Source organism: Sceloporus occidentalis, unplaced genomic scaffold (genome assembly GCF_023333645.1).
Source record: "Sceloporus occidentalis isolate IW3139 unplaced genomic scaffold, rSceOcc1.0.p SCAF_1, whole genome shotgun sequence".
Lineage (NCBI taxonomy): Eukaryota > Metazoa > Chordata > Lepidosauria > Squamata > Phrynosomatidae > Sceloporus > Sceloporus occidentalis.
The window spans coordinates 218,340,389-218,355,588 of NW_028316981.1; the positions used below are offsets into that span (position 1 = coordinate 218,340,389).

Below are 15,200 nucleotides of genomic sequence, written 5' to 3' on the forward strand. Positions count from 1 at the left end.
AGAGCATGTGATTTGCCAAAGGTCACCCAATGGGTTTCATGGCTGAGTTGGGAATCGAACTCTGGTGGCTTACAATAGCTTTAAAAAACCCCAAACTCTACTAATGTATAAATAAAAAACACATAGCTCTTGTACATTAATTTCTAGAAACAACTCTTCCAGGGACAGTATGTCATAGTGAATGTCCTCCTTAAATATAGAGGCACTAATGTCAAATCTGAACAAATGTTCCATTAGATGTGTAGATATGACAATAAAAAGAAGTGATTCACAAGTTAAATATCTCTGCAAGTTTAGCAACAAGGCAATGAGCTTGACTTGGGCCAACTCATCTCCACCGTGTGATAATAAATAGTTTATTAGGTAAATAACCCAAGTAATAACAGCAATGAAGATAGAAAGCTATTGGGAGGTATCCAGTTAGTTGCATAGTGTATTGATTATCTGCCAGCTGGACAGGAGTGAAGCATGTACACTCAGTGTGTCAAGCTGCTAGACTTCAGGAAAACATTTGTTTTCTTGAAGTCAAAGTTACTGACCCAGAGAGGTTGAGAGAGCCAAAGATACTGGGTAAGATCCTGTTGTGTTAACTACGCTGTAGTAATTACACTGATGTAGGTTGCAGTGACAGTGCTACAGTAGCAGGAGTAGAAAGACTGCAGCTGCAGTGCTGTATAGGAAGAAGGGTGCTTTGTTGGAAAAAGAAGAACAGTGGCCTTTGTTGGAAAAAGAAGACTACTGTTTACAAGCTGCCTATTTGTCCGGATGTTGACTTTTCCAGGGATGGCGAAAGGAGGTGGGTCCTGACAGCTAAAAAAAGAGAAATTGCATACCAGCTATCCCATGAAGCTTTCAGCTCTGAATACCCTGAAGGCCAGCATTGGAGAAACAGATATAGCTAGATCTCGATCTATATTCCCAATTAAGTTCACAAAAATCTGACTTCCTTTCTTCACGGTGCTATGCAAACCAGATAAGAGTGCACTGCACTATTATGACAGACCCTTACACTGACACAGTACACTGTGAGAAGAGCTGAGCCCAAGTTAGTTACGACTTGTGCATAGATGTTATTGGTGTCTCAATCATAGGGCAATAATTCCTCTGGGAAGGAAGAAGAGGGAAATGATTCTTTTGAAGGAATCACTTATTGAGTGATGAACAAATACCTCCTCATGCTCAGGGACTTCATCTATGGGGTGGGAGATTTGTGGCAGTGGGTAACAACAAACCCTATGCAGCTTTTATGCTATCTTCTTTACATTAACAGGTGAGAAGGGGAGTATTTTAACACCACCTCCTCCAGATTTGCTCTCTACATATGGCGAATGATGGGCTGAAGGATGTCCTCTGTTAGATGTGTAGGTTTTGCATTTGTGTGATCAGGAACCCCCAGTTAGTGTAATTTCTAAACAGGGCTATAGACAGCTGGGTGGTGAGAGGCACAAAGACTGCATGGTGAAATGCCTGGCTTATGCAAAGCTTGTCTAAACACCCGATACATAGTATTAGGGTAGAAGCAGTTGTCATGAAGCAAGGCAGATTTAGGATGCTAGGTGGAGTCTGTGATCATAGTGCACCTTAGTACCAATAACATGAGGAAATGCACTTGTGAGATCCTCAAATCCAAATTCAGGTTGCTAGATAAAGGTTTGAAAAATAAGGCACCTGAGGAAGCTTTCCTTGAAATACTACTTGTTCCACACATCAGGCCTGCTAGACAAGCAATGCTTAACACTGGCTGTACAGAGAGTCCACGCTGAGATTTGTTAGGCATTGGGGACAGCTTATCCTTGTGTTATGACTGGCACAATAGCCATACATCAGGAGAGAAACAAGCCTAAGTTCTTAATTCACAGGTCATGATAAACCAGATATGGATAATTTGTCAAGCAATAATTCATCTGGGAAGGAATGGACAATTTCCCCGAGCTAAACATTGCATTACTCTCACACAGGACCTTGAGGGGCCATGCGCATATGCTTTAAAAGGGGCAGCCTTTTATCTAACTATACCACATTCCTGGATTTTCTGGATTTGGGACTCAACTCTGAACCTGGTTGCCCAGATTTCAGCAGTGACCAAGACTGCATTCATGCAACTAAAACTAGTGCGCCAACTGTGCCTATTCCTTGAGACATCAGATCTGGCTACAGTGACACATGCTTTGATTAGAATCATAGAATCGTAGAGTTGGAAGAGACCACAAGGGCCATCCAGTCCAACTCCTTGCCATGAAGGAACTCTCAATCAAAGCATTTTCGACAGATGGCCATCCAGCTTCTGTTTAAAGACTTCCAAGGAGGAAAACTCCACCACACTCCGAGGGAGTGTGTTCCACTGTTGAACAGCCCTTACTGTCAGGAAGTTCCTCCTAATGTTGAGGTGGAATCTCTCATCCCATGTGGACTACTGTAATGCACTCTATGTGGAGCTTTCTTTGGAAACTGTCCAGAAACTTCAGTGGGTCTAGAACGCTGCAGCCAGAATGCTGACTAGGGCCAGTTATAGGGAGCATGTAGCTCCATTGCTGAAACAGCATAACTGGCTACCGGTTCATTTCCGGACACAATTCAAAGAGCTGATCATGATCTATAAAGCACATATGAACCTGCTAAAGCAGTGAGATCTTCAAGGGAAGGCTTTCTCTTAGTCCCACCACCATCACAAGCTTGCTTGCTTGGTGAGGACTCAAGAGAGAGCCTTCTCTGTAGCTTCTCCCAACCTCTGGAACTCTCTTCCACAGTGGCAAAGTGGCTAAATGCCGCTACTGCAGCCACAGCATTGTGAGTTTGATCCCAGGGCTCCAAGGCTGACTTAGCCTTCCATCCTTTTATAGGTTGGTAAAATTACCTAGCTTGTTGGGGGCAACTCGTTTACACATTGTAAACTGCTTTGAGAGTGCCAAGTTCACTATGAAGCGGTATCAAGATGCTATAAATGTTAGGCAGGCCCCCTCCCTGCTGGCCTTTCGCTGGCAAGTAAAAACATTTTTAATGTGAACTCGAAGGCTTTCATGGCCGGCATCCATAGTTTTTTGTGAGTTTTTCGGGCTATGTGGCCATGTTCTAGAAGAGTTTATCCCTGACGTTTCCCCAGCATCTGTGGTTGGCATCTTCAGAGAATGAAAATGCCAGCCACAGATGCTGGTGAAACATCAGGAATAAACTCTTCTAGAACATGGCCACACAGCTTGAAAAAGCCACAAAAAACTATAAAAACATTTTTATTCAGGCAAGCTTTTTTTTAAAAAAAATCATGACTGGGTGGTTTTTATATAGGGTAGATGTTTTAGATTATGTGCTTTTAACTTTTGTATGTTTTAGTCTTAATTTTATGCTGTTTTAACTGGGTTACTTTAATTGCTATTTTGAAAATTGTTTTTAAAGTGCTCTTGTTGTGTGAGCCACCTTGGGTCCCTTTTTGGGAGAAAGCGGGCATAAAAATAAATAAACAAATAAAAAAATTAGGTAAACAAAAGCCTCTCCTAGAACTAAAACAGCCTGGGTGGATATGGTGAAATTACTCCTCCACCCTGTCACTTTTTTGTTATTATTTCCCCCCCAAAGAAGATGATCTCCAAGAGCTTCAAGGGCTTTATGCAGCCTGCAGTCCACACTTTCTCCACTCATGGTTTAGCTGGGCAGCATATATGAGCAAGCACATCATGGATCCCATTCCTTCTGACCACATATCTCCTAAGGCTAGTCTAGGGGGCTAGTCTAGGGGGCTTAGGATCCAGAAATGCTCAGGCAATATTGAATCACTAAGGCCTGTTACAGACTGCCAAAATAAAGCTGCTTCGGGTCTCTTTGGAGGTATGCTATTTAAATGATGCATGGGTCCTAAGAGTCCGGAGGTCGCGCCAAAGCCACACTCCATTCCTAAGCACTGGAGTGCAACTTTGGTGCAGCTTCCGGATTCTTAGGATGCATGCATCATTTAAACAGCATACCTCCAAAGAGACCTGAAGCAGCTTTATTTTGGCAGTCTGTAACAGGCCTAAGACACCTATGAAGTTGAGACACCTCAGGAATTATCATTCAGAAGTGTCGTAAATGATCAAATATTAAGACATTTACTGTAGTTGAGCTCTCTCAGAATCACAAAGATGCATGCCATATGTCCTTAAGATACCTACTTGAAGAAAAGCAATAGTGAAGATATAAAGGTGATTTCTATGTACAAAAAAAAGATAAATATCTGAACAATCAAAACTTACAGAGATTCAGGGATCTACAACTAATGCTCCTATAACGGTGGCAGAAATGGTAGAAACTATTAAGAAGGCTACATCCAGAAAAGCTCCAGAGCAAGGTGGATTTATAACAATGTCCTGAAGATCAATTATAGTTACCACTCCAACAAACAATTAACTCCATTTTAAAATCTTGGGAAACATTAGAGTCTAGGAATAATGTCAACATTTCTTTGATACCAAAAGAAGATCAAGACTTAACAGAGCCTAAGAATTACAATCCTGTTGATTTATTGATTAATAAATACAAGATTTTTTACCTCAAACCTGGCAGAAAGATTGAAGCTGGTTTTACAAGATTTGATAAAGGAGGAACAATGCGATTTCCTCCCTAAAAGATATTTGAGAGAAAATACAAGATAAAAGTATTTGGGAAAACATCATGATAAACAGGCAGCTTTGATTTTTCTGGATGTGGATAAGGTCTTTGATAATGTAAATTGGAATTTTATGATGGCTGTTTTAGAAAAGATGAATTCTGGAGATTTTGTTACATGGATAAAAGACACACAAAAATCTCAAATTTTGATTAATAGACCCATAGCCAAACCATGTGATATTCAAAGGGGAACAAGACGGGGATGTGCACTTTCCCCTTTGTTCTTCATACTGACATTAGAAATTTTAAATAATGCTATTAAAACATAGAGAATATATAAGGTATAAATATTAGGAGTCAACAATTTCAGTTTAGGGTTTTTGCTGATAACTTGGTTATTTTTTAATTTTTAAAATTCTTTTTGGAAAACACAGTGGAGAAGGTTGAGATTCTAATGATTACCTTTAAAAATTATGGCAAACCGGTAAGTTTTAGAATTAACAAAACTATGATAGTGGTATTCTTGAAAAATATGAAAAATGAACAAAAACTGTTGATGAAAAAGCTGGGCTTGAAATTGAAAAAAGTGAATATCTGGGAGTTAATATCTCAAAATCATTTCAAAATAAATATGTCAAAATTTGGGATGGTATTAAGCAAGATTTACAAACATGTAGCAAATTAAGATTATCATTACTTTGAAGAACTTCAGTGATTAAGGTCCAAAACAGACTGCAGAAATGATCCAGTTTGAGGCCACTTTACTTGCTCTCTGGCTCAGTGCTGTGGCATTCTGGGAATTGTAGTTTTGTGAGACATTACGCCTTCTCTGCCAGAGAACTCTGATGCCACCATAAACGATTCGCAGGATTCCCTAGCAGTTAAAGTGATCTCAAACCGGTTTTGTGTTTTGGACCTAAGAATAATGTTTTATCTAGGATGCTATTTTTGTTCCAGACTTTACCAGTGTTGACAAACTACCTTCTTTTAAATAATGAAATAAAGATATTTCAAATTTGGAAAGGTAAAAAACCAGGAGTTAGATTCAAAGTTTTATGGGATGACAGACAGAGAGGGGAGGTCTTGGCTTCTCTGATTATTATGCTGCATGTTGTTTGGTCTGGTTAAAAGACTAGATTTTTTAAAAAGAAAAATAAACTTTTACAACTTGAGGAATTTGATCTTAGTTGTTGAACACACAGGCAGGATACGATATGCCAACCAACATCGTATCCTTCCTGTGGATCCGGCCCATTCCTGGCCCTGGGATGTACTTTGTTTAGTGCACTGATGGGTGAGTATTCAGATGCCTGTCTGCTACTCCACCATAGAGCCACTGCCACTGCCACCTTTTCTGACACTGCCATCAATAGTCTACTTGCAGGCCCCTGCCGCAGCCTGTAAGAGCAAAAAGGGGCCCACATGGCTTCATCCATGTGACCAGACACCCCCTTCCAACATCATTGCCATGACTGGGACCTGCAAGTAGAATGGCAGTGACAGCAGCACATAAGGGTCATCCGGTGTACCAGCTGTTGTGGCAGGCTTCCTGGGAAACATCGCCACAAACAGCTAGTTTTTATCTTGCTGATAAACATTGGAAATGTAATCTGAACAGAGGGACTTTTTATCATGTCGTAGACATGTGAAAAAGCAAGACGATATTGGACTATGGCTCATACTAAGATAGAAGTGATTATGAAAAGACAAATTGCAGTTAAAACCAGAGATCTTTTTGTTGGTATTGCTGGATGAAGAACTGGACAAGAAACATGGACTTCTGCAATATATGATTAAAGCATCGAGAGCAATGCATGCACAAAGGTGGAAGGACACTGTGATACCCTCTGTAGATATTAAAATTATATAATTTAGTGGAAATGACAAACTGATAAACTTTCTAAGGGATAAGATGCTGGAGAATTTCAGAGAAGATTAGAAATTGTTTATAGAGTACATGAGTAACAAATGGGGAAGAATGATAGTATCAAGTTTTGCAGCTTAAATTGAATAATTAAATATTGTGGAAATCAGATCACAACTAAACTTAGAACCTTATCATATTAAAAACAAACTCGGCAAAGAAATTGCGAGAGGAGCGTGTTTATCTGGTCTTGTCTCCACATGATGCTGAAGCATTTTCGCTCTCTTCCAGTTGTAAAAGCGCAGGGGAGAGTGGTAAAAACCTCCTTTTTGAAAAAAAGGATTTTTCCAGCTTGGCAAAAAGGACACTTTTACGACCCCCTCCCATGCTTTTATGACCGGAAGAAAAGAAAAGTGCTTTGACATCATGCAGAGACAGACAAGATAAACACACTTCTTTCACTTTCCCTGCTAGGTAGTTTTTTAATGTATAATCAATTTATGTTATTTTAATTTGGCTTAGACAAAATAGAATTATTAGTAACTGTAAATGGTGTAGTGGTTTGAGAGCTGGACTACGACTCTGGAGATCAGAGTTTGCTTCCCCGCTTGAGTATAAAAACCTTGGGCAAGTTACAACCTCTCAGACTCAGATAATGGCAATGACAAACCCCTTCTGAAGAAGCTTGCCAAGAAAATCCTGATAGATTTGCCTTAGGGTCGCCATAAGTCAAAAAATGACTTGGAGGCATGCAACAACATAACCATTTACCAGAAAGCTGGAAATCATAGATCTCTCTCGTCTCTTTGAAGGTTTGTTATATTGTGTTAGTTGGGTAGTTTTATGTAGATTAGTTTAGTTAGATTAGTTTATATGTTATATATATATATATATATATATATATATATCACATTCGTGATATTATATTGGGGGGATTGTAATGTTTGCTCCCTTCTGTGTAGTTTTAAGATTTTATAAATTATGTGTTAATTTTTAAAAAAAGAAACCACACACACACACACACACACCCCACATCCCATTTCTAATTATGGGAAATAGCAGCATATATTCAGTACCTGAGGTATGTAAAAGAGACCTAAGAGATTGGCCACTGCAGTAGAGATCCCAGAGCCAGTTGCTCCCACTACTGCAATTGTGGAGGGAATGTGCTCTGAGCAATTGCAAAACTCATCCAAATTCAAAGAGTCTATCTTGTTTTGGGCCACAAAACTCAATGTGGCCTCCAGGGCTTTGGAGACTGTGTTGCAGGTGTCAAATATGCTGTATCCAAGAGTCATGTTGGGAAGAAGAGTTGGGCTGTTATTAATCTCCTCAATGGCAAAGATCATTGCCTGAAGCCAGCGGAAACCACGGAAATTATACCTACAAAAAAAAGGGGAGACATTAAAATAAGCACAGCTGCCTATAAGTGAGGTAGAGGAAAAGGTAAAGGAAGTGCGCGTGAGTGAAAGAGCATGGCCAAAGTCCATCTTTCAGCAAAGAGACATATACCTACTCAGTTCAAAATAGTGAATGCAAAACAGGGCCATTTCATACATTACTCACACCTAAAAGACCTGTTGGATCAGGTCTAGATGCATTTTGACAGTGACATGTGATGTGTGATCCTCTTGATTTCTCTTAGCATTTGATGCATTTAATCAAAATGTCCTTCTGGGCAGTTCTCAAAAATTGCCTCCTGTGGGACGGATGGGGAACGGAATGGAATGGGGACTTTTGTGTGTGGTAAAATGCATCCCCCACTCGTTCCGGCCCCATCCTGGCCCCTTTTGTAATGCACAAGGTCCATTCCAGGGGCCTGTGCAATAAACTTCTATGTGTGTGTATGTGTGTGGGGGGTTGTCTAGATGATTCATGCCCCTGCCCCGGCCAGAAGCTGTTCTGAGGCTGCCTAAGTCAACCCAAAACTGCCAACAAAAGGAATGGATTTAATCCATTCCTACTGGCAGCCCATTTGGGATAGTGGTAGTGGTCTGCTTCAGGAGTGGGGTGAACTGGTTGCCACAGTCCAGAAGCAATCACAGCTAGAAATCACTACTTTTGAGTCATCTGCTTCAGCCCATTGAAAACAAACCTGGCAGGCAAATGGAGATAAGTGTGTTTATCTTTCTGTCTCCGCATGACATGGACACACTTTCATTCTCTTCCAGTCATAAAAGCATGGGAGAGGGCCGTAAAAGTGTCCTTTATGCCAAGCTGGAAAAATCCGTTTATCAAAAGGGATGTTTTTACCACCGCTCCTACGCTTTTATGATTGAAAGAGAACAAAAGTGCTTTGATCTCATGCGGAGACAGAAAGTCATATGCACTTCTCTCCATTTGCCTGCTGGGTTTGTTTTTTATGTGATAAGGCTACAAGCACTGAGCCTGTTGTTTTATAAATCATTGCCTGGTTTAATTAGGCTATTTTGTTGCTCTTGACTGTTATAGTATTGTTTTTATAATGTTGCTCTTCATTCTTATTCTATTGCTTTTATAATGAACTATGGCCCAGTATAGACGGGCCATTTGTGCCGATATTAGGGCTCGATATGGCGCAGAATCCATATGCGCCGAGCCCTAATATCAGCGCCATTAAATCACAAGACTGCGGCCCCATCCACACAGGGCACAGCCTCGTGACGTAAGGGTGCCAGAGGGCCCACACGCCTCTGGGTGGAAAAGGTGTCAAAGGGCTGTATTGCAGCCCTTCTGATGGCAGAAAAAAGGAGCCACCTAGAGCCACCTAGAGCGGCTCCTTTTGGACAGTGCGTCTGTGCTGCACATGCGGATGCTGCAGCATAGACGCAGGGCTTACAGGGACAGCTTCTAGCTTCCTGTCTGTACTGCCCCTATAAATACTTTAATAATAACTCTACTAACTGTACTGTGCTTTTTATTCTCTATTCTGCTTTGTAGATTAATTTTGAAATATAGAACAAAAATGCTGTCTAAAAGTCTGTGTTTGTGTGTACGAAAGAGAGAGAAACATAGCCCTTTTCAAATTCCTTGCTTTTATCAGTGTTCAGCAAAAAGTTTATGGAAAGTACACACATAGGGAGAATTCTGCAGGTACTGTAAGGCAAAAATAACACCCCAGCAGATAGCAAAATGGTTCCCTGAACAAAGGAAGCTCTTGGTTAGCACAGGTCTCCAAAATGTTATAGTACATTTTGATTTTTGACTAACTGCTTTGGGCACTGTCACAAAATGACTGCACAATTAACTATTAAAATAAAACATCAGTTTCAGAAAGACTGATAAAAACTTAGCTAAAAGATAAACACACCCCCATCATTTTCTGCCCCAACAAATCCATACTTTCCTATTGTCCTAATTTGGCATGGACAGTCCTCCATCATCCCACATTTTCAGTTACTTTTAAAATGTTTTTTCCTTCCACTTTCTCCTTTTGTCCTTATCAACTGAGTTCATTGTGCAAGAGTAGTTTGCACTCAATTCAGTAGCAGGGAGATGAGAGTAAACGGCAGAATCTTGCCCTTCCCAGTATGCTCAGGCAAAAGCAAACTGTTGCAGCCTAGTTTCAGTATTCTTCCTTATTAATAACCTTTACCATCTTGACCACACCCTGATATTGCTTGGCCACATGTATCCCAGGTCTTTTACCTATGAAATATTGATAGGTATGGAATTTCTCCATTTCCACCCTAGAATGTTTCCCCTAACATTTTCAGAAAAACTGGAAACAATGCAATAGTATACCCTTTGTCATTTTTTCCCCTTTAGGAATAGAAAATGAAGTATGTATAATCTAGTTTATTCATCCAATAATTACAAATTGAATCATTTTATTTTATTTTTTGTTATAAATAGAGCCATAAGGTCCTGAACTAAGACCTCCCCCCCCCCCCCCAATTTATGGGCAAATAAAAAATCAAGAAAACCAGAACGAACCATCATTGGTAGTAAAACAGTTTCTGCAACTATACCAACAAGAGAAAGCCTCCAACCAAAAGAAGTAAAAGAAAAAGAAAGAAAGAAAGAAAGAAACTTTTCCTTTTCCCTGTGGCAATGGCAGTGCATCTTAGAGGCAGCAGTGCACCTTGCTGACTTCTCAGGATACAATCCAAGACAGGCTTGCCATCCATGTGTATAGACGGCATTAATCTGCCATGTACATAATCGTACAAAAAAGCCTTCATTTTACATAGTTTTTATACATAATTTGGGGAAAATAAAATTGCCTAAACATTTCATTCACCATTCTAAAATGAAATATTATACATTCCTTTTGTATAGTCCTTCCAATTTTTCAAATAAACAACAAAGAAAAACAACCCTTAAGGTTTCTGAAAAAATGCTCTTGGTTTTCTGTCTCCTTTCAGCCCATCACATCTCTATAGACTACACTGTCAACTCCTTCCATCAAGTATGAGCCTCCTAAAATACATACATTGACACTCCCACTAGATCAGTGGTTCCCAACCTTCCTAATGCCGCAACCCTTTAATACAGTTCCTCATGTTGTGGTGACCCAAACCCATGAAATTATTTTCGTTGCTACTTCATAACTGTAATTAAATAGGTGTTTTCCGATGGTCTTAGGTGACCCCCATGAAAGGGTCATTCGACCCCCAAAGGGGTCCCGACCCACAGGTTGGGAACCACTGCACTAGATCATCCCTGCACAGACACAAACACCATTCATTCATCATGAAAACCTCCTTCTCCCCATTCCCATTCCAAAATGCTCCCAACTCCTCTCCTGGCTTTCCCTTGTTGGCTCTCCTCAGCTTTCCCTTGTGGTGGTGGTGGTTGTTTTGTGCCTTCAAGTCATTTTCAATTTATAGTGATCCTAAGGCGAACCTCTCATGGGGTTTTCCTGGAAAGGTTTGTTGAGAGGAGGTTTGTCATTGCCTTCCCCTGAGGAGGCTCAGAGAGTGTGACTTGCCCAAGGACACCCAGTGGGTTTCATGGGTGAGCTGGGAATCGAACCCTGGTCTCCAGAGTCGTACCCCAACACCCAAACCACAATGTTAATGGTGCATGGATTAAAGTGTTTTTTTTTTAAAAAAATCTTAATATTAAATTGCTATCTCTCAAAGAACCCTTTAGCTGAGACTAGCAGAAAATGCTTTTGTTTAACTAGGAGATCACAGATGCCAGTTAAGAAATTCCATTATGCTATTCCTGTGAGAAATAGCTGAATGAGATATGTGTCTGTAAAAAGGCAAAGTAAAGGTAGTCCCTTGACATGAATGTCTAGTTGTAATTGACTGTACGGGGCAGTGCTCATCTATGTTACTTAGCCAAAGAGCCAGCATTGTCCAAGAACTACTCCAGTGGTCATGCGCCTAGCATGACTGCACTGAATGCTGTTACCTTCCCACCAAAGTGGTATCTATTTATCTACTTGCATTTGCATGCTTTCAAACTGCTAGGGTGGCAGAAGCTGGGACTAGTAACAGGAGCTCACCCCATCATGCAACACTTGGGCCTCGAACTGACAACCTTCCGATCTTCCGATTGTTGATATCATATCCATTGTTGCTGTCTGTTCCCAGTGCTAACAACTTCACAGTCCAATGAATAAAGACTTCTACACTTGTTCTTACATTCATTATTTGCTTTGTTTAAAATTTAGATTTTTTTTGTTGTATCTGAATTTTTCTGATTGTACAGTATTATATTATTTTATTATGATCTTATCATGAAGTTCTGGGTACTTCTGGAAGAGCAGTACTTTTAATGGAAGTTTGTGCTGTTGCTGTTGTTAGTATCAATATGATATCATTGATATTAGATTTCTATAAAGGGATTCGTTGTCTACTCACTTGATAAGTGTTCTCTTTTTCTGTACTCTTTTAGTGAATAGACACCTATTGGATTCCAAATATAGTGACCAACACTATAACTTTGCCTATAGGTATAAAAGGGTTAAAGAGGCTTTTACTCTTTTGCTAAGACTAGATTTGAGTACAAGACTCAGGTGTTCGCCATCATTTAGTTTGCAAACTAAAATAAACTTGTTCCTGTTTTAATTCTCTGACTCTTGTCTAAAAATTACCGTAGTTATTTCATTGGACAGGAGGGAATATTTGCCATTTTCTAGGCTGCAACAACGCCATGCTGGCTCTCCCTAGCCCGCCGCCCCATCAAACCACCCATCTGTCACTCCCGCAGCTTACAGTGACTTTCTTTCCCCTTCCCCTGCTCCCCTTCCAGTTATAATTAACTAGTTGCTGGGGTTGGGGAGGAAACACGTTTGTTACTTTTCAGACACTCAAGATTGAAGATAAAGGAGCCATTATGGGGCACTGGAGCATTTGGCACCATGCTGCCAAACAGAGATAGAAAACAAGTGTGGAAGGCCTCGGAGAATTCCAGCCAGAAGTCTTAAGCAAGAGTTCCATAGTCTTCTTTGCCAGGATAAAAATGAGGAAGGGCAGGGGATGCACATTTAAGGCTAACTGGGTTTTAAAAAATATGACAGCACATTTAAGGCTAACTTAGGGGTAGGCAACCTGTGGCCCGCGGGCCGGATGCGGCCCGGCGAGGCCTTGGGACTGGCCCCAGCCCAGTCCTGCTGCCGATTGCTGCCGGGGCCTTTGGCCTCTCGCGCGCAGGGGCAAGGGGAGCAATTGTCTATAGACGCCTCAGAAACATGCATTTATATTAACATTTTTTTAAAAATCAGCAATTTTTTTTGCGTGCCCTCCACTTTTTTTAAAAAAATGTCCACCATTTGAAAATGTTGTCCTACATTTGTCCCGGTTTATTTATTTATTTAAATTTTCAAAAAATTATTTAATTATTTATTTTTTGGCTTCGGCCCCCCCAGTTGTCTGAGGGACAGCAACCCGGCCCCCGGCTCAAAACGGTTGCCTACCCCTGACCTAAACGTTCCTAGAGAAAACACTCCTCTAGGCAACTGTAGGTCCTATACCATGATTCTGTGATCAACCTCTGCCAGTTACTGACCAAAGAGTTGGACTGTAGGACCTGGGGATTCCTAGAAAGGTGTTCTCTTAGGTAAAAAAAAAAAAAAAGCTTTTTTTTAATTTGCGGTTTTTCGACATTCATGGGAGTCCTTCATCCCTATACCAGTTAGAGGAATGTCTTTGTATATCTTGATTGCATACCTGTCAATCATTAAAACTTGTGAATAGCTTTTCTGTAGAATCTGATCTCTCCCTTTTGATCTTACAAAAGATATTGCAATGTCACAAGGTATTTTTTCTCTTTGGCCACAACCAAATTAATTCTGAAAATCCTATCCGTTGCATTTCCCATCTCTTCTTCTGTTGTTTCCACAAAGTTAGCTAATTCAGAAACAATTCTGTCAAACAGATCATCTTTTATCTCTTCTGAAACCCCTCTCAGCTTCACGCATTTTTCATGATAACGAATCTCTTATAACAATTTTTCTCATCTCTTTTATGGGCATCATGTAGTTCTCTCATAGTTCCTTCCAGCTCCTCTGCCTTAACACTGAAATTCTGTCTCTGTCTGCAAACCTTGGATGTCTTAATCTTAATTTTAATGGTTTTATTATCTGAATGGTTTTCTACTATGCATTTTTAAAATTTATCTAGGTTTTGAATTAATGATAAAATCTGATTTATAATATTATTCCTCCCAGGATGTAACAACCTCTTTCCCCCTCCCCATTATGGTTGCAAGGGTTTTCTTTCTCCTTCCCAGTTCCCATCATTTTCATTCCTTCTCCTCCCACCTTTACTCCCCTAATGCATTCATTATCTTCCTTCCTTCCATTATTGTTTCTTTCAATACCACACACTCAAAACAAGCAAACGAAACAAAAACACAAAAACACAAAAACACACACCCTAAAACCATGATTGGGATATATCAGATTCTCAGTATTTTAAAGTTGTAAGTCCCATTAAACATAGTGGAATGTTCAGAATAGACATGCATAGACAGGATTTCCCTTAATGTACCTTGTTTAATAATATCACCAGCTGCCACCTAGCTTTTGCCCCTGAACTGGCACCCCTACTGCTGGCCTGGCAACCCTCTAGCAAAGGCAAGTGACACAGTGGGCCAGTTCAACCAGTGGCAAGTACAAACACTTCACAGTTACTGGTTTCCTAGGTTTAGATAACTGGTGGAGGCCTCCTAGTTCATCTCTGCACAGACATGACCAGCTAGTTGGCTTGCCTCATGCTTGGCCACCTGCAGCCTGCCCATCTCTGATATATTTATCTTCTTCATATCCTAAGCCTTTGCAGGCATGAATGCCATAGACCTCCCTGACTGTTTTACTTCTAGCAGCTATATTTGGAGACACTATCTCTCATCCTCTTCACACAATGGAAACCTGAAATTTACCATCCTTTGACTACTTAGAAGGCAACTGCAACCAATCACACTTCATTATTAATACACCCCTTTATATGTGTTTGCTGCATTCACGCTTGGAGGCATATACTATACCTATATTGCCTCATAGAGCAGAATAATGTAAAGTCTAAGAAGGCTATATTTCATGTCAATGTGTGCCTTCAAATTGTTTCCGACTTATGGCGACCCTAAGTCAACCCTACTATAGGGTTTCTTGGCAGGATTTCTTCAGAAGGAGTGAGACTTTACCTTCTTCTGATAGAGTGTGACTTGCCCAAGGCCACCCAATTGGTTTCCATAGCCAAGCATAGCCAGCATTGTAGTCCATCCTCACACCTCTTCATGATGCTGGCTCGTTTAGTTTATAGGTAGGATCAAAGTATGTCATTCTAATCTCCAGCAGTGTCACAACATATGTGGAGAAAGACAG

At 40.4% G+C, this 15,200-nt stretch overlaps 1 protein-coding gene across 1 annotated transcript in view; it reads right to left on the minus strand.

The window, feature by feature from the left end:
- LOC149323467 (extracellular calcium-sensing receptor-like) overlaps positions 1–15,200 on the minus strand; it is a 49,038-nt gene that overhangs the window by 31,878 nt on the left and 1,960 nt on the right. Inside the window, exon 2 of the mRNA XM_089511327.1 lies at positions 7,519–7,825. Within this exon, the coding sequence (XP_089367453.1) occupies positions 7,519–7,825 (307 nt within the window). The remainder of the gene's footprint in view (positions 1–7,518; positions 7,826–15,200) is intronic.